This window comes from Panicum virgatum, chromosome 9K (genome assembly GCF_016808335.1).
Source record: "Panicum virgatum strain AP13 chromosome 9K, P.virgatum_v5, whole genome shotgun sequence".
NCBI classification, from domain to species: domain Eukaryota; kingdom Viridiplantae; phylum Streptophyta; class Magnoliopsida; order Poales; family Poaceae; genus Panicum; species Panicum virgatum.
Genome location: NC_053144.1, coordinates 16,442,442 through 16,465,610, shown reverse-complemented (window position 1 = coordinate 16,465,610; position 23,169 = coordinate 16,442,442). Strand labels below are relative to the sequence as shown.

The 23,169-nt window shown below is 41.8% G+C and overlaps 4 protein-coding genes across 10 annotated transcripts; 2 read left to right on the top strand and 2 right to left on the bottom strand.

Annotated features, from left to right (window-relative positions):
* Positions 1-1,251: 1,251 nt before the first annotated feature.
* On the bottom strand, positions 1,252-2,700 carry LOC120650412. The gene is made up of 3 exons (XM_039927538.1): positions 2,232-2,700; positions 1,997-2,088; positions 1,252-1,792 (listed from the first exon to the last, which is right to left on the bottom strand). The coding sequence occupies exons 1-3, from the start codon at positions 2,620-2,622 to the stop codon at positions 1,493-1,495; spliced, it is 783 nt and encodes a 260-aa protein (XP_039783472.1). The 5' UTR covers positions 2,623-2,700; the 3' UTR covers positions 1,252-1,492.
* Positions 2,701-10,350: 7,650 nt separating this feature from the next.
* On the top strand, positions 10,351-13,687 carry LOC120650409 (E3 ubiquitin-protein ligase At3g02290-like). 3 transcript variants are annotated; one of them, XM_039927533.1, is made up of 5 exons: positions 10,351-10,639; positions 10,802-11,138; positions 11,779-12,160; positions 12,571-12,680; positions 13,381-13,687. In XM_039927533.1, the coding sequence occupies exons 2-5, from the start codon at positions 11,031-11,033 to the stop codon at positions 13,405-13,407; spliced, it is 627 nt and encodes a 208-aa protein (XP_039783467.1). In that variant the 5' UTR covers positions 10,351-10,639; positions 10,802-11,030; the 3' UTR covers positions 13,408-13,687. The 3 variants fall into 3 exon arrangements, with proteins under 3 accessions (XP_039783467.1, XP_039783469.1, XP_039783468.1); XM_039927535.1 differs by having other exon boundaries at positions 10,352-10,639; positions 10,948-11,138; XM_039927534.1 differs by having other exon boundaries at positions 10,352-10,639; positions 10,786-11,138.
* A 421-nt stretch (positions 13,688-14,108) lies between these two features.
* On the bottom strand, positions 14,109-16,991 carry LOC120650408 (uncharacterized protein YwbO-like). Of its 2 annotated transcripts, XM_039927530.1 has the most exons (9): positions 16,823-16,966; positions 16,523-16,748; positions 16,054-16,198; positions 15,841-15,963; positions 15,714-15,757; positions 15,505-15,630; positions 14,662-14,746; positions 14,520-14,576; positions 14,109-14,421 (listed from the first exon to the last, which is right to left on the bottom strand). In XM_039927530.1, the coding sequence occupies exons 2-9, from the start codon at positions 16,636-16,638 to the stop codon at positions 14,335-14,337; spliced, it is 783 nt and encodes a 260-aa protein (XP_039783464.1). In that variant the 5' UTR covers positions 16,639-16,748; positions 16,823-16,966; the 3' UTR covers positions 14,109-14,334. The 2 variants fall into 2 exon arrangements, with proteins under 2 accessions (XP_039783464.1, XP_039783466.1); XM_039927532.1 differs by lacking the exon at positions 16,523-16,748 and having other exon boundaries at positions 16,823-16,991.
* On the top strand, positions 16,841-23,051 carry LOC120650407 (ultraviolet-B receptor UVR8-like). Of its 4 annotated transcripts, XM_039927527.1 has the most exons (10): positions 16,843-17,351; positions 18,205-18,466; positions 18,938-19,043; positions 19,117-19,310; positions 19,403-19,450; positions 20,469-20,541; positions 20,771-20,942; positions 21,431-21,862; positions 21,978-22,169; positions 22,499-23,051. In XM_039927527.1, exons 3-10 carry the CDS (start codon positions 18,998-19,000, stop codon positions 22,575-22,577), a joined length of 1,236 nt encoding a protein of 411 aa, XP_039783461.1. In that variant the 5' UTR covers positions 16,843-17,351; positions 18,205-18,466; positions 18,938-18,997; the 3' UTR covers positions 22,578-23,051. The 4 variants fall into 4 exon arrangements, with proteins under 4 accessions (XP_039783460.1, XP_039783461.1, XP_039783462.1 ...); XM_039927526.1 differs by lacking the exon at positions 18,938-19,043 and having other exon boundaries at positions 16,841-17,351; XM_039927529.1 differs by lacking the exon at positions 16,843-17,351 and having other exon boundaries at positions 18,325-18,466; positions 18,876-19,043.
* Positions 23,052-23,169: the final 118 nt, after the last annotated feature.

Here is a 23,169-nt window from a genome sequence, read left to right as displayed (position 1 = left end):
CATTCAGCTAGGGCGGATGGCTTTGTTAGCAGTCAATCAGTGTGGTTACACTTGCACTAGCGTGCACTAGCATCATGTTTATATTCTGGAGCGAATTTAAGGAGAATCATGGTGCAGGTTCAAATGATTCAAGTTAAGTTTGGATTTTTGGGATATTAAAGCCCAAGATCTAAACAAAATTATTCCTCTCTTTTTATCTGGGCTGATCCCAACCCCGACTTGGCCCATGGCACGGTTTTTTGAAGGAAAAAGTCCGGTTTACACTCTCTAACTATCGCAAAAGTCTGATTTCAATCTTCAACTATGAAACCGGACAACATAGGCCATCCAACTGTCAAAACCGGGTAAATTTGGCCACTGTGGTGGTTTTGAAGGTGGTTTTCCATTTTGTGAGAATTAAAAATATTCAATTTCACACTAAAAAAATTATAAGTAATTCATTTTAAGTCAAAAAATTATGAAATGGGTCTCAAAAGTTTTCTAAAAATGTAACATATCTATTGTCACATGACTTGTGAGCTATTCAGATCTAATTTTTTTATGTTCATAATATTTGGCTACTTGCAGTTATGCCTATTATTTTTAATAACTAAGATTCAAATGGAGCAACAATAGATAGGTTATATTTTTAGAAAAATTTTGGTACTAGTTCCATATTTTTCTGATTTAAAGTTAATTAGTTTTGATTTTTTTTAATCTAATTAGATTTATTTAATTTTTTTAGAAAATGCAAACCACCTTCAAAACCACCCCAAGGACTAAATTTGTCCGGTTTTGACAGTTGGATGGCCTATATTGTCTGGTTTCGTAGTTGAAGGTTGAAAATCGGACTTTTGCGATAGTTTGAGAGTGTAAACTGGACTTTTCCCTTTTTTTGAAGAACCAAAGTGAGAGGATCAAAAAGAAAGAGACAGGTTTGGATTTAAGTGAGAGGATCAAAAAGAAAGAGACCGGTTTAAGACTAAAAATCAGTTAAGATTTAAGTGATATGGAACCATGATTCCTTGCAAAAACAAAAGATATGGAACAATGATGAGGTGTAGAAGCCCGTGTTATCATTTTTTTTGACAGATTTTAAACTTCACAAAGAGTGCTTCTGTAAAAGGGCTATATAGTATATATGACTTCTGAAACGCATGGATCTAGTGGCACGAGTTAATTTTTTGTTCCAGATTTAAACTGCACAAGCACAAAGAGAATTCAGCTTCCATGTGTTTGAAGTTTGAGAAGGCCTCCGTTTTGGACAGAAAGTTGAGTGCTTTACACACCACACCGAGCAGTTCTTTTGAATCAACTTGCAGTTTGCATTGGTTAAAACTGTTTCCGGCCCGTTGGATTGCTATTTTCGTTACATCATGCATCACCAGCCAGATAACGATAGCCATTAGCCAAACTCGCTCATGATAGCAGCTATTATACCAGCTGACAATTTTTTTTTTCACATTTCAATAGAATAGGAAGCTGCTGATCGATCGATAATGAGTTGGGACGATTAGGCGAGGAGCCAGAAGTCCTTGTGGCGCTTGCTGGAGACGAGGTAGCCGCCGGAGCTCCTCCGCCGCACGGCCAGCGCCACGCACGGCGCGTGTTCGATGCAGTGCTCCACCATCCCGCCGGCGCCGCCGGGGGAGCCCCCGCGCCGCCGCCGCCGCCACAGCGCCTGCAGCCACCGCGCCACCGCGCGGCGCCGGCGCTGGCCCAGCACGAGCAGCGACGCGCCGTGCCGCCTCGCCGCCTCCACCACAGCCGGCGCGCGCTCCTCCGCCTCCACCGCGCACGTCTCCACCTTCACCTGCATCGTCGTGATACGGTGGTGGACGCCGTGATGTCAGCGAGAAACAAAAAAAAAATTGAGTTCTTTTCTTTTGGCAGCTCCATGAAATCCGCTAAGTGGCTGATTGCTTTCCATGGTAGTGGATAGAAAGTAATCATTTTGTTTTGGAAGCTGGGATGATAAATAATTTCACGAGCTTTTGATGTGGAAAATTTTAAACACCTCTGGCCTTGTTGATTCGCAGAGGGTCTTGAACGCGTCGAGGTGCTGCTGGCTCTTCGTCCCCAGCATCTTGACACACGAATCGCTGACAGCTGCATGCAGAAATGGACATTGAAAGGAGAGGGCCGTCAACAAATTTCATCGCTCTCAAACAAGAAATCGAGAGAAGAAGTTCCAAGCTGTCGCACGAAACTATTATTAGTACGTATTAGCTAGAGATAGTTAAGAGACTGACCGTGTTGGGCGACCGGCTTGACGACGGCGAGGAGGATGACGGTGTCGTTGCTGCGGACGGCCTGCGACAGCGCCCACTGCAGCGCGCCCGCCGCCTCGGCGCGGCCGTCGGCCAGCACCATCACCCGCCGCCCGCCGCCGTCCTTCCTCCTGCCGGCCCCCGCCGCGCCGCCCACCTCCACCATCAGCGCGCCGTTGCCATCGACGTAGCATCCTGGACTGCTAGTACCCTTACTGGCCTTATTATTGCCGCCGCCGCCGGCCAGCGCCGCCACGGTGACGGTGAGCTTGGAGGGCGGGGCGGAGGAGCAGGCCGCCCGCTTCCTCCTCACCCGCGTCGCCGCCGCCCGGCCGCCGCCGCCGCCGCACAGCGCCGGCAGCCTCCTGCCCATCGTGCGGCACCGCCCAATGCAAGGACACTACTACTAGTCTACTACCACATACACATACACGACATTGTGCAGTGCCAGTGGTGTGGTTCTATATATACAAAGAGGCCTGCATGTTCATATACTGGAAGCATGTAGTGGCTGGCGCCCTGCCTCTCTCTAGTTGTCCGGCCGGGTCGTCGTACTGTACCCGCGTGGGGTCAGTAGACGTGCAGGGCATGAAGTGAGGGAGTGGTTAGGCAAGGATCGTCGGAGCAATTGGGTCTGAGCTGACCGATGGATCAGACCATTCCTTCCCTTCGCCGCTGCGCGCAGACTGCCACGCACACGTACGCATATATGCGGGCGGCCGGCGTGCACGTATGCCGCGGATCCGAAGTATCCATCACATGCATGATTGGCGCGTTGATCGGTCGATCGGGGATACGATTTTCGCCGATGGATTTCCCCCCGGCTGTCAGCATCCTAGCTCGCAGCTCGCGATAGGATAGGATTTATTACATATATATATGATATTTATTATTAAGTATATGTATATAGTCACAGCTGGTTAATTATATACTAGCTAGCAAAGTTTATTTCTGGCGCCAACAGCTGCCAACTACTACTCCAGCTATGCAAGCGTACGGGTACGAGCGATCTCCCATCTATCTACGTGCTCGTGCATACACGGCCACGATGCCTGCAGCTGATTGGTCCGTACGGTCGTAACATATATATATATATATATATATATACACGCATGTCTGCTCTCAGCCCAAATTATACATACGGATCGACACGGATGTCGACGTGCAGCGAGTACTAATAATTCTCTTCCGGAAAAAAAAACGTACCACGACTATACAGGCTGGTACTTCCACGTACGTATAGGCACTTAGCACGGGGATGTGGATGACTTCTCTATCGCGCGACCAAACAATGATGGAAGGCTCTAGCAGGCTCATCATCATGCGATCGAGTTTGTTAATTATATATGTAGTGTGCACGATAATAATTAATCTTTCAGATCATTAGTGTCGGATGGCAAATCTCTGCAAAAATAAAGTTCCTAATCCTACGCCTGACTAAATCCAAGCCTACATCCATCGTTGTTATAATTTTTGTTTGATGTTTGGTTTGCATATGCCGCTCCTTCGGCGGGCATGCGAGACTCCAAATTACTCTCTCCGCTCCGAAATATAATTCTTTTGACTTTTTTAATCCTAATTTGACTACTTATTTTATTTTAAAAAATTGTGCAAATATAGTTAAATTTAAATTATTCTTGAAGAATCTTTATTAATAAAGCAAACCACAACAAATGTTGAAGAGATATTTTGCGCAAATTATTAGATAAGATAATGGTCAAACTTGAGGTCATAACAATCAGACCAATTATAATTTGAAACAGGGAGAATATTAAGTTTCCAAAATGGTGGGCGGTGACAAATTTACCGGATGCGAGGGCGGTGGGAGAGAGAAGGGGAAAGGGCACATGAACTGGGGGAGGTGGCTAGAATTGAGCAGCCATCCGTGCCAGCATTCGCCCTTGTAAGGTGATGCGTAAAAGGCGGAGCTCCCCATGCGGCAGGGTGGGGCAGCTGCTCCATCCGGCAGAGTAGCACCTCTAGGATCCTCCTGTTTTGCTCCCTTCCGGCGAGCAATGGAGCGGTGGCCTATTTTCTTCTCTTCCTGTTTGACATGCCGTCACGGTCTCACGGAGACGCCACGCCGCCACCGCTCCATTGCTTTTGAAATCAGAGGTCTGGTTCTAGTAGCTATTGGGAATTAGAGGTCTGGGGATACTAAGCTGGCTCATAATAGTGACTGCCGGAGTTGCAAATATTGTGCTCATAATAGTACTTCACTACTTCTGAAATTAAATTGAAGGGAAAAATGCAAACCACTGGTGGTAAAATAATCGACCGCACATAACAGTTTCCTCTCAGAAAAGAAAGAAATCAACCACACTTTGCATATTGCTGCATGCCCGCATGGAGAAACATGCTGTGCCTGCAATTGAAGTCTTCGGCGCCCTGTAATCACGGAGGTGCTCACCTGATTTTTGACACCCTCCGGAGGCATGCTGGACTTTGTTTCCTCTTCCCTTTTCCGACTTTTGTGAAACGTGTACAATTGCTGTCGATGGTCCCGTACTCCCAAGTCCCACCACGATATCCCCCCATCATGGGCAATACCACAAAATAATTTTCTTTCATTACAAGAAAGGGCACAAAGTTATGCTGCATGCCTCTTGCGCCTGATACCAGCCATACTTCGGCAGCGACACAATCAACTTCCTCTAGGAGGGATTTTTATTTGCATCAGTCCACTACTGCAAAAACAACTTGTAGCAACGCTCCATTTTTTCACCGACGGTTCAAAATGTAGCAGAGCTACTGTAGCAATTAACCCGTCCCTGAAAATATATTTTTAGAAAATGATCACTATTTCTAGGATTGGATGATGGCGCGTCATCTGCCCCTAAAATGCATTTCTAGGGGCGGGTGATGACATGACCTGCCCCTATAAATGTTCTTACGCAAAAGGCTCATAATTTTTCATATGATCTCGGATGAAGACAAACTTTATACCAAAACTATAGAGTTTGAGGGGATCTAAAATTTTTTAGTTGACAACCTTTTCATTTAAGGTCATTTAATAGTCCAAAAAATATTACAAGTTCTCTAGTTTCAAAATCTAGAAGTTTTAACTTGTTTTTAAACAACTTCGGATGTAGAATATAAAGTAGTTCCATATCAAAGTTTTAGTGGTAAGATCTAAAATTTTATAGTTTATGCATTATTCATTTAAGAACATTTAGTACCACAAAATCATTTGTTAGTTGTGCCCTGCATATGGCTATGACTATATAGTATCTCATACAACTCAAGTCATATTTTCAAGTTTCCACAATTTTAAACTTTATATACGTTGAAATATATTTCGTATATTTTTTCTGTATATAGTCCACAATAACCATAGTGTCGAAGATTCACTTTTTTTATTCTACTATATTTAATTATTACAAAAAGTTATATTTTCAATTTTCCATAATCTTAAACTTTATATACATCGAAATATATTTGGTATATTCTTTTGTATATATAGTTCACAATAATCATAGTGTAGAAATTTCACATTTTTTTGATTTATTCTACTATATTAAATTATTTAAATAAATTTTTGGAATAAAATAGAAAATTATATTTGGGATGGATTTGTAGAGGTGGGTCATGGCCTCCCGACCCCTACAAATCGATTTCGGATTTAATATAAAACAAAAGCATATCCCATTAAGTCCCAAGTGACTATGTAGTGTGTTGGAAAGGGGGGTATGCGCGAGGCTTGAGGTAAGCGGTTCGAATTTTGGTTTGCGCAAGTATGCATATTTAGTCAAAAAAATGTACCTCAATAGTAGAGGGGTTTGTGGTGGTGGCCTGTTGGTAGGGATATTTTTTCCTTTTGCTGTTTTGAAGTTTTCATCTATTTTTTCATTTTCTAGAAAATTATTTGTAGGGGCGTGCACGTTACAAAACAATTTTTAGCTGCAAGAACTAGTGGCAGGTATCGCACCCGCTCCTAAAAATACATTTTTACCCGAAATTATTTTTGTAGTAGTGATTTCTTCCCAATTGATTTAACGTGGACCAAGAATATTTGTTTTTAATTAAATATTGCTCGTGATGGGCATATTTTCACTGTGTACATGTGAATGTTATGCTTCTCCTGGTCTGGCAAGTGGCAACTATGGAGAGCTTGCAATGCTCTCATTTTTTTAAAAAAGTGAGCTCCTCTCCAACAGATGTTCTTCATAAAACGTTAAAAGACATGGATTTCTGGAGGTGTCGTTATAGGAAATGTGGTCTAGACTTTGGCAGATTTCACTTCTTTTTTACTCTCCTGTTTCTAGTTCTTCTTTTATCTCACTCTCAAGTCGAGATCGATGTAATTTCTGCCTGGTGTGCCAGCAACGAAATGAAGTAGGTTGGGATCCCGCACCCCCCCCCCTCTCCCTCACACACAACAAATATTGAAATATTGTTCGGGGAAAAATTGCACGTGTTGGATTATCAAGTTTTGTGCTTGGATTTTACATGTCTCAGCAAGTTAATCCATATATAAAAAGGTTCTTAACTAATTTATCACCTGGGCTCAACTTATACTAATTCGTGAGCATGGACAACTTAAAAAAAGGTTGTCCATGCTCATGATGGTGTGTTTTCTGGTCTAAACTTCATTGGGTATGTAAAATATTCGTATTAAACTGAAATATTGGTTTTCAATTTAAAGTTTGAAATTTCCAACTGAAAGTTTCTTGAGTAGAAATTTGAAATCTAATTTGAGAGGGTCAATCTTCAATGGAAGCCTTAGAATATCAACACACAAGATGTATGGATGTGGACATGTAGTTGGCACTTATCACAGAGCTCACCATTCGTGGAAGCAGATAAACCTTGAAAATTAAAATCCCGGGCATCAAATTCAACATATTGAATTATAAGTTGCGACTTCGAAACATATGTTTAACATGTATTCATACTTTTTTATTTCTTTGAGCAATATAAAATGGAATGTAAGGTGTTTTGTTGTGTACCTCATCATCTTTTAAGACGGGCCTAAAAAAAAAGGCACGGTTCATTTTGGGCCGAAGATTCGTGCCCATACCCGTCCCGTGGGCACTGTCAGACCCTTTTTCCGGCTGGCTCAAGCAGTCAAGCTTCTCCTTATTTTTCATGAAAAAGAATGTTGCTTAGGCGGCATGGATATGTACCAAGATGCAGAGCAGTAAAGCAGCTGTGTATAGATTAGTAATATGTAGTTATAGTAGAAGTAAACCAGCATTGGCTACTTGAGTGTCTGCATCGATGGTAGAAACCAGCATTGGCGTTTTGCTGATCCAACAAGCAAGACCCCACTCAGAAAATGCCGTTCAATTCGCATGATAGGGGAACTCCAGCACGATAGGTTGGGTCGTCGCTTCGGTGCATCCGGCGGCGATGTGCCAGCAACAGGCAAGAAGTGAGTGCGTTGAAGCCTGCCTGCCTGCCCAAGCTCTGATTGCTGATTTGTCGATTGCTGGAAGAAGATGACAGACGACGTTGCTGTCAGTCGGAAGCTAACCTCCCCGTTCGGTCCATACATTTTATTATTTGTAGTCGTGATTAGCTAGTGGAAAGCATATATGGAGCTGCTTGCACGGCCCTTCTTCATCGACAGTTTGTTTTATTATTAGGATTAGGATTTCACCGACGCCGACAGTAATCACGCGCATTACTGTAATGCAGGTTCAGTGAATGACACGGTGCGCTGATGCAGATGGAGAGCACACTGTCTAGGTCGTATCGTAGCAGGTTTGGTTTCGCAGCGAAGTTTCAAGTTGAGAAAACTGCTATAGCTAGCTTCTGCATGTGGGAAGGGGGGTTATTCCATTGAGACACCAGTGTCAGCGTGAAGCATTTGAGCGACTGACATGCTACATTCCATTAAAGGAGTATCTCCAAACAACTGTAATGGAGGGATTAGTACGCAAGTAGTGGCGTTTCTTTTTATCTACAAGTTGGACCAGATAGAAACGAATGATATGAAGTACTAGCTAGTGTCATCGTCCTTAGCTATGTTGAATAATAATGGGCCTCTGGGTGGCAGACAAATACAATGTACTAGAGACCCCACCAATACAGTTGCGGCTTGGGAGAGCTCACTGCCCTGATTGGAGAATGAACGTGATTAGTACGAAGGATTTGATTATAATTAAACTATGCGACTCCTCCTCCACCACTCATGAGGGGCTTTCCCGGGATACAAAGATTATTGCGCAAGTTGCAGTCTCGCCGCCATTCTCAACTAAAAATACCACCGTGATCAACCGCGAAGCTGCCCGTCCAAGCAAACCCTCTCCTTTCTTTTAGTAGGTGGGAAAACAAATGCATGGATGGATAGACGATAAAGGAATTGATAAGGATAGTCATGGAGTACAAAAATACCCCCCATTTATTTTTTTTCCTTTCAGAAGGTTTAGGGGTTGTTTGGTTCCAGAAGCTAAATTTTAGTCTATGTCACATCAAAGAGAATCTTAATATTTAGAAGTATTAAATAAAGATTAATTATAAAACTAACTGCAGAATCTTAGAGCTAAACTGCGAGACGAATCTAACGAGCTATGTCAATCCATGATTAGTGAATGGTTACTGTAGCATTACTGTAGCAAATTATGGATTAATTAGACGCATTAGATTCGTCTCGCGAATTAGCACTTAGCTGTAAAAAAATTATAAACAAATTTTATTTGATATCCAAAATAGTAAAATTTCTTTTGATGTGACATGGACTTAAAAAAACCCTTGGAAGCAAACAAGGTCTTACTTGCCGGTGACTTGCTGAGTTGGCATTTCAGTACTCCCACATTTGATATGATATTTCCTCTGGCCCACTTGTCAGTGACTAGATGGTCTGCCTATCAAGCAACGCTAGATCTTATATGAAGATTTCTGATGGTTCACATGTCGGTGTCCTGTTTATCTAATCGTTGTTGGCACATATACTAGGTTAAAATGGAACCCACCACATTGACTTGGATCAGTAATAAACAGGTGGGTCCATTAATCAAGAAAATTGAACGCGGTCAGTCCTGCATCAATGAATTGGGGCCATCCCAAGCATACGTTGATGCTATGCTCTGGGCCCCATCTAAATTTCTAGGACACTGCTTTTTTACTTGAATGCCAATTGACACTAAAAATTTAACTTTCTGTTCATAAGCCTCATGTACTTATCAAGTTTGTAACTTTTTTGGTTTCAGTGTTTAAAGTTTCGGATCTAGTATTTTTGGGACTATGAGCAGGATGTCAAAATATTGACAAGTTTATATAGCATTTGGCGAGGTGGGTAGTTTTTTTTTTGTTGCCTTCAACCAAATGAGCGCCAAATTTTGTGGGTCTGCCTATATTTGGCATGCTGACATTTCAGGCTCTATGTTTCAGGATCCCTATATGAACTATTTTTGTGGAATTGTCATGGCATTATGTTTTAAAAATGCATTACATGAGGTTCATTACATAATATAGGAATCTTGATGCATATTCATATTATGACTCTCCTACAAAATGGTACTATTTTGCCAAATAAAACACCCCAGATTGAAATAAGACCAGTTAATAGTTTATTACTCGCTCCGTTTTTATTTACATGTTGTATTAGATTTGTCCTAAGTCAAACTTGATTAACTTTTACCAAGTTTATAGAAAAATATACCAACAACTATAATATCCAACATATGCATTATTAATATATACTTCATGGTGAATTCAATGAAATAAATTTGGTATTGTAAATATTATTAATTTTTCTATAAATTTGATCAAAGTTTATTAAATTTGACTTAAAACAAATCCAATACGACATGTAAATAAAAACAGAGGGAGTATAAATAAAAACAGAGGGAGTAGTATTAGCCAAAAATTTACTGCAAATCATTAAGCATAAATTTTCTTCCACCTATTCTTAAGTACAGCAATTGTGTGTCCACCATTATGGAGGACATCTAATCTCCCCTTTCCCCAGCAGGTAATCAGGGAAGATTTGGACTTTGGTGCCATTATTAAAAATAGCAATTAGTAGCACCTTCAAAAGATGCTACAAAACAGTAGGCTTTGTTGTTAGCAAAAGCAAGGGCTAATCTCGTAATTAGCGCCGTCACCAAGATTCTCTCTCTTTTATTTTCGTTTTTATTTTTCTCTCCCTCGCTTTGCCTTTTTTTTCTTTTCTTCTCTCTCTTTCTCTCACTTCCTTTCGGCCCCTCCGTTGCGCTCGTTGTTCGGTGCAACAGCAAAATCGCAGCTCGCAATGCCTTGCGTGCCACCTCCGATCTCCTGACCCCAATCCAATCCGCACCCCCAATCCAACTCCACTCCAACAAACAAATCCGTCTCCACCTCCGATTTTCGGGGACCGTTGCGCTGCCAATCCGCGTGGGGGGTTGTGGGTTTAACCCGATCGCTCCGTGGCCTGTCTTCCAATCCGCCGCCTAGAACTCGCAGTAAGAATCCAGTCGTGAAAAATTACACTTTTTTGTTTATTCGTTGAGTAAGTTGCAGCAGCAGCAGCAGTAGCACCAAGTCACTTGCGCCGCCGCACTCGCCGCCGTCGCCGCAGCCGGAGCCTCGGCGACTGATCTTTTAATAGGCAATTTGTTACCCAGTTATACGCGCGACGAAGGGGAAGGAAAATCTGCGCGGATTCGTAGCGGCGAATCGTGTCCTGCTCCGCCTTTTTTATCGCGAGCGGCCGGATTTGTTCCGTTCTTCTTCTTTTTTTCCCTCTCCCTGAACGGGCGGCGGCGTACAGGGGAGAGTCCAAGAATTGGAGGCGCCGCGCCGGCGCTACTAGAATCCTCTGCCTGGTTCGAACTTGGAAGGGGGAGGCGAGGGATGGGGTCCCTGCTGTGCTGCCTGCGCTACCCGGATGCCGGCACGGCGGCGCCGCCCGTCTGCTGCTTCTGCCTGCCATGGCCTTTCGCTTACCACGGCGTCGACTCGGTATGCTTCTAGCACTGCTATACTGCTGTTTATCTCTCCTCCGTTTGTCTCTGCAACTGTATTGGGTATTGGCGTGTTGCGGTTGTAAGACCTGAATGTATTTGTGGTGCATTCAGTTTAGTGTCTGCATGTGTGATTGGGTTCTTCCGATGATGCTCATGGATCCTGCAAAATACGTGTTAGGGATTTGGGGATCCATACCAGCACTGTCAGGTGGTGCCCGTCTCCATGTTCTTTGATAATGCATGGCCGTTTCTGAGATCAACTTTGCGATGGACTCCGTGGAGTTTCAGCTTACATCGTTGGATGGAGCAGCATTGTTGGTCTCTTTAAGGAGGTGGTGTGGAACAGAAAAAAAAAGGACTACAACTTTAAAGTTCTAATAGAATGCCATAATTTTTGGTTGCAGCTCATTCAGTTTGTTATCAGTGACTTTGGCAACATATTTTGAGATCTATTTTGGAAGTTTGAGTTCACGTGACTTAATGCATGTTCTGGAGTCATATAGTCTAAGTATTGTGGACTAAATATGTATTTACATCGTCCTCTCACATTTGTTTGATCTGTTCACATACATTTTCACTGCATCTGGTCTTTCAGTCAGCTGTTATGCAGCCTCTTCTAATCACTTCCTACCCAGGGCTCTGCTGCTCGTCACAGAGGTGATACACGGGTCGCTCCTGATCGTGGAAGGATTCCTCTTGCAGCTCGCATCTTTGAAGGACAAGTGGATTCAATGGATACTTTCCGTGCCCCTCCAAGGCCTTTGCCTTATGATGATCCTCGATTTAGTCCTCCGACGGTGCAACACCCAATTGTGTCAGAACATGACAAAGCATCAACGCATTTCCAGAAACCTGGACAAATTACAGAAAGAAAGAATACTGATACTGCATCAACTTGCCAATCTCAAAAGGTTGATGGGTCATCAGTAAAACACCACTCAGGAGGTTCGAGAATTGATGGACTACAAGCCTCTGATTCTTCTGACAGTGAGGATGACTGTCCGATATGCCTAGAAGGTTGGTGGAAGCCATTGGCACAGCTCTCTCTCTCTCACCTATTCAGATTTTTGCTCAGCAGATACTGGCTTTACAATTTACAGGTTCGAGTGTCTAGCATGCATGAATAAAAGGAGATCAGTTAAACCATGTGATTTTAGTTGCAGAAGGAAATAAATGCTCGTTCATTTGAATCATTCTAAATCTGGACATGCCTAAGTGTTTAAAGGTTATGATGGATTGTTAGATTATTAACTTGCTTCAATGACAATATAAACAGAAGAACATGTTAGCTAATTTATAGCTGGGAACATATGGGTAACTATATTGGAAATATGTTCTAACTATTGTAATAATATAGTTTATGCACAAAGCCATGCATGTATGATTTCAGTATTTGCTGTGTTCTGAATATCATACTTTATCTGCAGAATATGATTATGAGAATCCAAAGATTGCATTGCAGTGCAAGCATAATTTTCATCTTTGTTGCATTTACGAGTGGATGGAAAGAAGTCAAGCTTGCCCTGTCTGCGCAAAGGTACCTAACTTCTACCAGAAAATTATTTCACACTGAGAACTGAAAATTATTTCAGCTGGCTGGTTGAAATGACGTCAAGCTTCTGGCATCCTTTGTGACAAAAGGGTGCCACAAAAGCTAAAAGACAAGTTCTATAGGACAGCAATTCGCCCGACGATGTTATACGGTACTGAATGTTGGCCTACAAAAAGGCGACATGTCCAGCAACTGAGTGTAGCAGAGATGCGGATGTTGCGGTGGTTTTGCGGGCACACAAGAAGGGATAGAGTCCAAAACAAAGCTATTCGGGATAGGGTCGGGGTGGCACCAATTGAGGAGAAACTTACCCAACATCGGCTGAGATGGTTTGGACATGTCCAACGGAGGCCTCCTGAGGCGCCGGTGCGTAGTGGGGTTCCTGAGCGGGTCGATAATGTAAAGAGGGGTAGAGGTAAACCTAAACTGACTTGGGATGAGTCGGTTAAGAGAGACCTTAAGGATTGGAATATCTCTAAAGATATAGCTTTGGATAGGAGCGCTTGGAGACTAGCTATCAATGTGCCTGAACCATGACCTTTATTTCTTTTGGGTTTCATCTCTAGCCTACCCCAAATTGCTTGGTAAAAAAGACTATGTTGTTGTTGTTGTTGTTGAGAACTGAAGATTATATGTAATTGATCAACATTTGCAATATCTCTAACGATAAAATCTCCCACTGCAGGTTATGTTGTTTAACGAGGATGAATGACCCTGCTGAGGTAATGTCTTCACCGATGGCAAGTGGAAGACTCGCAGGCTAGATCCAATATGTTGTGTACATAGCACTGATGGAATACAGTCACTAGATTATTTGCTGAAACTTCCAGCGTCGTGAAGTTTCAATTTTTCTTTATAGAGTAGAGAATCCTCCCTCACTTTTCTTTTTTGACAAAATTGATGGTTTGTGCCAATTTACATATGATATTTCAAACTGATGGGGTCATTGATGTTACATGCTCAATTATATTACATTTTCAAGAGGTTGATTACATTAGGTTTTTCACGCTGTAAATCTTAGGTTCCACAAACCTCAGTTTGTTGCTGATAATCTAAGTCAATTGACAAGAAACAGATCAGTGGCCATTAGGCCACATCTTGGCCAATAATTTGCAAGAGGATCTGTCTGAAGGTTTTTGACGAAATGTCAGGTCTAAATTCAAGCTTTAACAATATATAGCCATTGCAGAAATTTCTCTAGGTGAAATGATATATTGGACCAGAAAGATGGTGGAATATTTAGTGTAAATGACAACAGATTTAGATACTGTTGCGTATGCTATGGCTTTTCCATTCCTTTCAAATTTGTTATCAAAAACTGAATTTTGATGACAAAAATAATGAATTTTTCTTTTGTCGGATATCTTCTGCATATCCCATACCCACCAAATATGAATAGAGAGTAGATTCAGCTTTTGCGACATTCTGACACCTCTGCCATATCCTATCACCTCAAAAATTTATTCAAATATGTTCACCACTAATTATCACCACCTCAAAATTATGGAAATAAAAATAATTCCAGATGTTTCACAATCAGCTATAAATTAATTGTACTCCAACTTTATTGTTAAATTCTGTACTCCAATTCTTATCCCTTCAACATACACAAACATACTTGGAGTTCCTTAGATCACAGTTAAGCTCCATCTTTTGCCACCATCTCAAACGCCCTCATGAATACACTTGGAGGCTGGCCACCACTAAGTTGATATTTTCCATTGATCTGAAAGGTAGCGCAGTGAACAACAGATGGATAAAATATGTATACATTGACCAGATAAAAGATGATAAATACATATCATCATCAATTAGTGCTCATACCACAAAGTGAGGGACCCCGGAAATGGCAGATGAGTACTTGTTGAGTTCTTCCTGAACCTTTTGGCAGCATAAACGATATATGAGCCCTGTCATCAAAGGGATATGGAAGGGAACAGAGTTCACAGGAAAGCGTACTGCTTACCTCATCGACTCCTCTGCTAGGGTCTTCAAGCAGCTGTTCTGCCCCTTCTATGCCCACCTTTCTTGCAACATCCAGCAAAACCTGCCTGCGATACATGAAATAATTCAATTAGCTGACTCAACATTAATTGAGAAAAGAACATTCCGACACAGGAAGGAGCATGTAAAATTCCAGTTTGCATGATAAATCTGCGGTTGAGGAAACTGGAAAAGAGAACCTCAAGCATAGAATGCTCTGGCACTATTGACAACTAGCACCTTAATGGAGGTCCATCATGATTAGATATACTCTGTAGATTATGATGCAGGTCATATAATCATTCAAGAAAGGGGGCCAGAGATTATATGCTTTTTTTTCTCAAAGTCTCAGTACAAAATTAATATCAACCGTACCAGTAAAATAGATCTAGCACATGACCTACTACAAATTTGACTTATTCATCTGTACATTTTCAATAACACTTGCACAGAAGTGCTTCAACTCATAATTGAAATATGAAAATATATACTTAGATTAGATAGTGCAACAAATACTTCAACCATAACGTTGTAGAATTTTGAGAAAGAGATCGTGCAAATCACTCCCAATATTGTCAGATTACCAGCAGAATATATGCATCAAATGTAAATTCTGAAAGCCTTATTTGCACAAATTGATGCAGCTTCAAGATTTCTAGCAAAATATGATTTTTTTTTCATATGGACCAATTAATAACAGAGCCAGATAAAAGATGATCTAGGAGAATTATAAAATAAATTACAGAATATACAGGCTAACACAAAAATGAATGCACAATAAATATTACAATCAATACAATAATCAACAAGTTCTATGCATACTCACTTGTCACCGATATACTTTCCTTGGCAAAAATAACTCTGGAATAATTCTTCTACAAGAGCATTTTGCTTGTCATAGCCTTGATGTCCAGCAAGTGTTATGAGCCTATGGCTATCCATCGTATTCCCACTGGATTAGAATCGTTACGTCAGCAAGTGTGATGTTGCATGACAAGAATGTAAGAAGCAATAGCTTTAAAACCATGTACTTACGTCAACCCTGACATGTCATATTCAAGTCCAAGTCCTTGAAATATCTGAAACACACGCGTGCCAAACAGCTAAATCCATTTTCTGGAATGTGAATGAAGTCTACCATGGCAAGGTCAAATGAAAGAACCTCTGTCATGCGAGATGTTGCACGCTCAAATTGAACAGGGCCGAATTTCATCTTGTAGAAGTCAGATTTCCTGATGCCTTCCTTAGGCGCATCAGGGTTCAGAAAGAATGGATGCCAACGGACCTAACAAGCAAACATGTCTAGGCTAAGTTAATACTGCATAAACAAGATTGTGAACCCAGATCATGACGGTGGTTTAAAGGAGAGTAAAACCTCAAAATTATACTTGTCCTTGGTTTGCTCCATTGCTCTCTCGAGGTTCTTTTTACCAACAAAACACCAAGGGCACACTGTATCTGAGCTCACATCGATCTGCATGAGCTTCTTCCCCATGTCTGAAGCCATGAATTTCGTGCACCTACAGTTTGCAGAGCAGTCAACAATCAAATTGGTCTAGCTTCCCTCTAAGAAAGCTTTGATTGACAATTTGGTAACAATATGCTTGTTAATCATTCCTTTGGGCTGAAAATGACTAGACGAAAGATTTGAGAATTTCGATGACAGGACAAGTGGGGGACTTTCCCCCCTTCCAGTAAGGATGCATATCTTTATGGATGCATTTTGGTTGTAGGAATCGCCTCATGCATGACAGATAATGAGATAATAGATTTGTCTCACAATAGCACAATTCAATCCCATGCTTCTGTGAGATGGCCATATGCTCAATTCATTTTCTTTTTACCAGTGTTCTGAAGCCAAGAAAGTGTGTAATTCAGAACTAGGATCAAATTGTTCTTCACTGCCAGGTTTCTGTAACCTTACACCCAACGGATAACACATCAAATAATCGCCCTGCATCTTTTTCCTGAAGTACTAGCAAAATTATGCGGCAGAAAAAAGCATAATTTCCTGCTGCGGCCAAGGACAACTAGTACCCGTCACCTAGAGCAACTATCATCGCCATCTTTCTGAATCAAAGGCCTTTAATTAATCAGCATAAACGACGATTATAACACAGAAAAAAATGAATAACAAACCGAACCTGAGAGCGCCGGGTTTCGCGTGGGACGGGACGCGAACAGAGAGGAGGAGGCGACTTGGCATACACAAGCACAGAGGACTCTCCTCCCTTCGTTCCCCACACCCCTGTTCTTGCTAGGGATTTGGTCGGCGCTCTCCCCTCTTGTAGGTTGTGGAAGGAGGGAGAAGCAGGTAACTGACGTCATAGGAGGAGTTTAGTGGGCGTTGGTGAGCTCGGTCTACGCGCGGTGCGCTCCCGAGCACCCGACGACCTATCAAACCTCCCCTGGACCGGGCTCACGTTGGGCACGTGACCTCCGCTCTCTGCCGTTCCTGTCTATCCTTTCCCAGGACCTCGGGAATCCAGGATTCCAGAAAAATCCGGTGGTCGGTGCCCATAGACAAGTGTGTGCGCCACGAGGAGGAGGAACAAGGAAGCGAGGCCATTCCGCGGCGGGTCAAACGAAGAGAAGCAAGCCAAGCTCCCACCTTTCGCAGAATCCGCCCGAAAGATTGCGCCGTTCTTCCTCCTCCTCGTTCCTTCCCTCCAGGTGAGCGCCGGAGCCTCCTCTGCCCTCTCTGATTTCTTTTCTGCAGCGCATGGTGTTGTTTCTTGCGCTTGTCGACCGCTGAATTGCCGCCTGATTGATTTGGGGAAACAGAGAAGTTGGGTAAATCTAGGACCTTGTTAAGTAGGGGAAAAATTGGCACAATTTATTCGAATCATGGATACTTCCTGTTTAAGCTTGAGGGGCGGCCCCCTTTCTCTTGTAGATTTGGAAAATGATTGCTCGTTGTATCCGGATTCCTGAACCAGTTGCATGTCCTGATGGGCATTTCACGGGTTATTGGGGGTAATGGTTCTCGATGCCTTTAGCTTGTTCTTTCGGCAGCTGCCTGTTTGCCTATGCTGAGCTGCGGTGCCCGGATCACCGGCTGCACCATCTTGAACAAGTTGGGACCTTGTTAGCCAGGGCGGTTTAGTTTGCAACTTCAACTCTTTTTTTTTTTTGAGGCAGCTTGGGAACCTATGAAAGATCATTGTTGTGGTAAACTGGAGCAAGGTTTTCTCATCCTATCAAATTTAGTGGTGAAAATTGGTGGTGCCGAAGAAAAATAAAAAGTAGAAAGATGAAGGTAGGGGCCAGGGAATTCCATGATGGAATGATAAGACCACATTTTTTTATTTTTTTCTTTCTTTTTGGACATGAGGCTGTGAAAGGAGACAACCATTCATCAAAGCTGGGAAATTTTTGGCCAAATTGCTTTGTTTTATCATTTTAGGCTATGAAATGGCAACTCTAGAGACTCACCTGCACTGTTCTATCTGTCTGTTTATCGGTTTAATTGGTGCGCTATTCTGTCTGTTTGTTGACCTACTTGTCTTTTATGCATCATAATCAGTCAGGGGCCATGGATGTAGATGATGTGCTCTGCAACCTGCGTGTTGTCGGTGTGCCAACAAAAAGTGCAATTTACATTTGGGGTTATAACCACAGTGGTCAGACTGCACGAAAGGGCAAGGAGTGCCACTTGAGGATCCCCAGGAGCCTCCCTCCCAAACTATTCAAATTGGGGAATGGGAAGAGCCTCAGGTGGACTGATATTGCATGTGGCCGTGAGCACACTGCTGCAGTTGCTTCCGATGGATCACTCTTCACCTGGGGTAAGTCCTTTCTGCTCAGTTAATTCGCAGTAGGTGTACGTTAGAGTGCCTAATTCCCTAATTAATTAATGGCATTGAAATGAGAGGGATAGCACCATAATTGTTATATTGGACTTAGATGTTACAGTTGATCTATATCTTTATTTTGCCAGTAACTTTAGCATTGCAACTGTATATAAATTCTCAGTAGTGTAAAAGATATCTTCCGATCAAGATGAAAGAGCTATTCTTCTGTTCATGTGTACTCTGTGCATTTGGATTTCTTAGAAATTGTTTTCTATCTCTTCTGCTATCAGTGATGCTTATGTCATTAATTTCACTGCCTTTTTTGTTCCCGTTAATTTTACTACCTTGTTTGCTTTTCTAAGGAAGTTCTTTTTATCAATTCCTTGCTATTGTGCAACCCCAGTATGCGTAGTTTGGTAACAAGTACGGGTAATTGTGAACACTGCTATTATTATTATTATTCAGAAGGCGCAACTAATTTAGCCCTGAGATTTAAATTGGCTTTGGCTTGATGAGGATTAGAGCATGGGGAACTTTTTCTATTGGAGTGCTTCATTGACAGTGATGAAAGGTACTGCTTGACGTACAGGTATTCTGTTTGTGACTGAAATGAGTTACTTACAGTTCAATTCAAATGCGTACAGGTGCTAATGAGTTTGGCCAGTTGGGAGATGGGACAGAGGAGAGTGCGCAGGAACCCAAGAAAGTCAAGTCACTGGAGACCGAGCTTGTAAAATCAGTATCCTGTGGTGCACATTGTACAGCTGCTGTTGCTGAGCCTCGAGAAAATGATGGCACATTATCCAAAAGCAGGCTTTGGGTGTGGGGACAAAATCAGGTTTGTGCAATAACTTCTCACTGGGTCAACAAACCTTGAGAAGCTCATACAATTATTTGATTAAATATTCACCATTTGCATGCTTGTTACAGGGTTCTGATTATCCTCGCCTTTTTTGGGGAGCTTTCACACCAAACACAGTAAGTTCATTTTAACAACTTATGGTTCAAGTATTAGTAACATATTGCAAATAGTATTAGCAACATTTTGAAGCAGTGACATGCCTAGTCAGTAGTCATTACATTCGGTTTCCCTGTTAGTTTGCCAAGCTCTTTCGATTTGAAAAAAAATACATAAAAAATTGTGCTAACATTCTGCATTGCATTAAGTAGTTAGATTATCATGCGATCTGATAACATGATTTTCACCTAATGACCTCGGATGGGAGTATATGATAGCCTTGCTGGGTGGACTGAATTCAAATATCTCATGATATTATTGTCTCTTTGCTTATCCTGTTTGCTGGGTTTAGTTTCGCTAGAAAACTTTACGATATGTACTCAATAAAAAACTAGTGTAGAATCCTCATCCGTGGAGAATGTCTTTATCCTTGTGTTTTAATTTCATCTTCATTTTAATACTCAAGGTGTCTTTGTTTCTTTTTCTCTGTATCTGTTCCAGTTGACAAACTTGCTCATGAGAAAGTGCCAACTTTGTATGTTTTCTAGTTAGATTTAATGTATTTTGTATTTCTAATGTTCTAGAACCATATCTAGGTGGGTCTAGAAAAAATCATATCTAGATGTACATTCTAGCATTGTAAATCAATAAATCAAATAAAAATATATTACTGCTGGGTCCATGATATGAGCAAGTTTAAAGAATTTGAATAGGTGCCTGGATTTTCCCTCAGTGCCACTATTCTCTCCCTTGTTTCAGTAGAAAGCTCTGGTTCTTACTGCTAATTTGTGTACTTAATACTTATATTGTATTCAGGTTTGTGTCATAAGTCTTAGATGTTTAGCTATGCTCAAGTAATTCTGTGATTCAGAATTAGTAACAGGGTGAACATACTCTTCCTTCTTAGTATATTGGTACGCACCCCTCCTGTGTGTTCGACAAAAAAAAAGGGTGGACATACTTAAAAGTTACTGATACTGTGCATTTAGTGTGTAATTCTTTATGCGATTTTTTTTTAATATGGTTTGCATATCCCAGGTGATTAAGCAGGTTTCTTGTGGAGCTGTGCATGTTGTGGCTCTATCTGAGGATGGTCTACTTCAAGCATGGGGTAATGTGCAACCTGAGTCTTAAATTACACTTTTCATACTTGTGATTTTTTTAATGCAAATGTACTGGTCTGTTCTTTACTGCTTGGTGCAAACCTTGTGAATCAGCAGCGATATAACTTAATGTTTAGGCTATCAAGATATTTTGCTTTGACTATGTGAAAGTCACTTCTGTAAAATTAACAATAGGATGACTATTAACGGGATATGTGCTATTTTCTTACTAACCAGGCTACAATGAGTATGGTCAGCTTGGCAGAGGTTTTACTTCTCAAGGACTTCAGGGAGCTCGTGTGTTAACTGCTTATGCAAGGTTCCTTGACGACGCCCCTGAGCAAGTGAAGATTGTTAGAGTGTCATGTGGCGAGTACCATACAGCAGCTATATCAGAAAATGGGGAGGTGTAAGTCATTTCAAGGGAGCTGTTCTCTGCTGTCAGTGATTGTTGTGTGGTTTCTCGCATGACAATAGAAGCATTTGGAGTATCGAAGACTAACCATGACTAACTGTTGGGCTAACTGCAAAGAGAACAAGAAAAATAGTTTTAATTTCTCATTATAGCATCAGTGTTGTTCCATGCACTTTTGCTGCTATTTACGATCTTTGAACACAGAGATCCAAGTGGTCTCCTCTTGAGCATCCCAATTTCAACAGAGAAATGTGTCTAATACTTTAAGAATTAAATGACTACATTACTACAGTTGAATTATAACTTGTCAATTCTCTTCTGAGTCTGTCGATTTGCTAGCCTAGATATTCCAGAGATTGTTAGATTTCGCTTTTTTAGATTGTTTACATTAAATCAAAACCGTAACCATTTCATTTCTTAACTCTCATCATCACAAACCTATTCCAAGCATGAACTTGATTATTTTTCTAATTATAATACAGGTATACTTGGGGATTAGGAAGCATGGGGCAGCTTGGCCATTGCTCCCTCCAGTCTGGTGATAAGGAGCTGATCCCTAGGCGAATTGTTGCCCTTGATAGAATAGTGGTTAGTGACGTGTCTTGTGGAGGGGTCCACTCTTGTGCTGTAACTGAAGGTGGAGCTTTCTATGCGTGGGGCGGCGGACATGTGGGCCAGCTGGGAGTCGGGCCTCAGAGTGGCTTCTTCTCTTGCTCTCTTAATGGATCTGACTTGTTACTTCGCAACATCCCAGTCACGGTCATACCGTCAGGTGTTCGTCTTGCTACCTGTGGGCACTCACACACACTGGTATCAATGAAAGATGGCCGTATATATGGGTGGGGCTACAATAGTTATGGTCAGGCAGCAAATGCAAAATCTACTTATGCTTGGTTCCCCTCTCCAGTTGATTGGTAGGTTCCAATAGAACCATTTCATTTCTTTTTTGGGGGTTTAAACATAGACTGTTTTGTTCCTACCTTTGTTAAAATCAACTCTAGGTTCTTAATTATCTTTCATGTGATGCAGGTGTGTTGGTGAGGTGAGGAGACTTGCTGCTGGAGGTGGACACTCAGCTGTTCTGACTGATGCATGTTCACTAAAAGAGCTGTGTGAGTTCAAGCTAGCAGAGACTGTAAACCTTTCTAATGCTGAGCTAATAGAAGATGTTGCATCACGTACTGGTGCTGATGCCTTGGCACGCTTGTGTGAGAAACTAAGGTACAGAACTACACATACAGAATTAAGGCAGGTCGTAATGGTTTTTGTTGTTCTCATACTGTACTTATTATTAGTTCTTTGGGGGCTAATTCCCAAGCTAAGCAAAAAAAAAAGACATAGTATCATAGGAAGAACTGGTTTTCTGTGATCGGTTAGTGCAGTTTTGGAAAATTTGCAATAACAATTTTATTTTGATTTTTTCAGGCTTCCATTCATTGTATTTTACCTAGCCAAGTGATCTGTTCTATTCATTCGTTGTATTGTACCTAGCCAAGCCATCTATTGTTCTTCTATTGTTACCTATTTTTGGCATTGTTGGCGTGTTGCAGGGAGCATGTGCATGAACGAGGAGAATGTGAAGTCCTGGAAAAGCAGGTTTCTGAAGAAGCAGAAGCTAAGACCGGTTAGACCACTGATGAATAGTTGAAGCAGTCGAGGCTGAAGCCAATTAAACCGGTGCCAATTCATCTCAACCTTAATATCTTGACCTCTCAGTAATGTTATTCAGACAATTATTGTTATGGTCTATGCGATTGTGTCTGGACTCAGAAATTGATTCTGATTGATCTGTAAACCCCCATTTGTATGCCTCTCAAGTGTATCCGAGGGCCAGAGAGGCTCCATAAGTATCATGATCCAAGTCCAACAGTCAGGTCCCCGTAGAACCTAACGGAAACGTGGGTGCTTGTATCTTGAAAGGCTTGTGCGTGCAACTGTAACAGTCAGGTTGCCATAGAACCTAATGGAAACATGTGTGTGCTTGTAACTTGACAGGCTTGTGCGTGCAACTGGAAGTGTGATAAACTGAAATCTGTGACGATGCTTATGGCCTTGTGGGAATGGCTCCTACTGTTATTAATCTATAAAGAAGGATCGATGTTACCTTTATTGTCCAGTGGCCGTTGCTTGTCTGTGATTATGCTTGCCTGTGGTTTCTGGGCTTTTGGCGCTGCACCGTGATGTTTGTGCACTTGGTAACATCTGCGCAACTTGATATAAG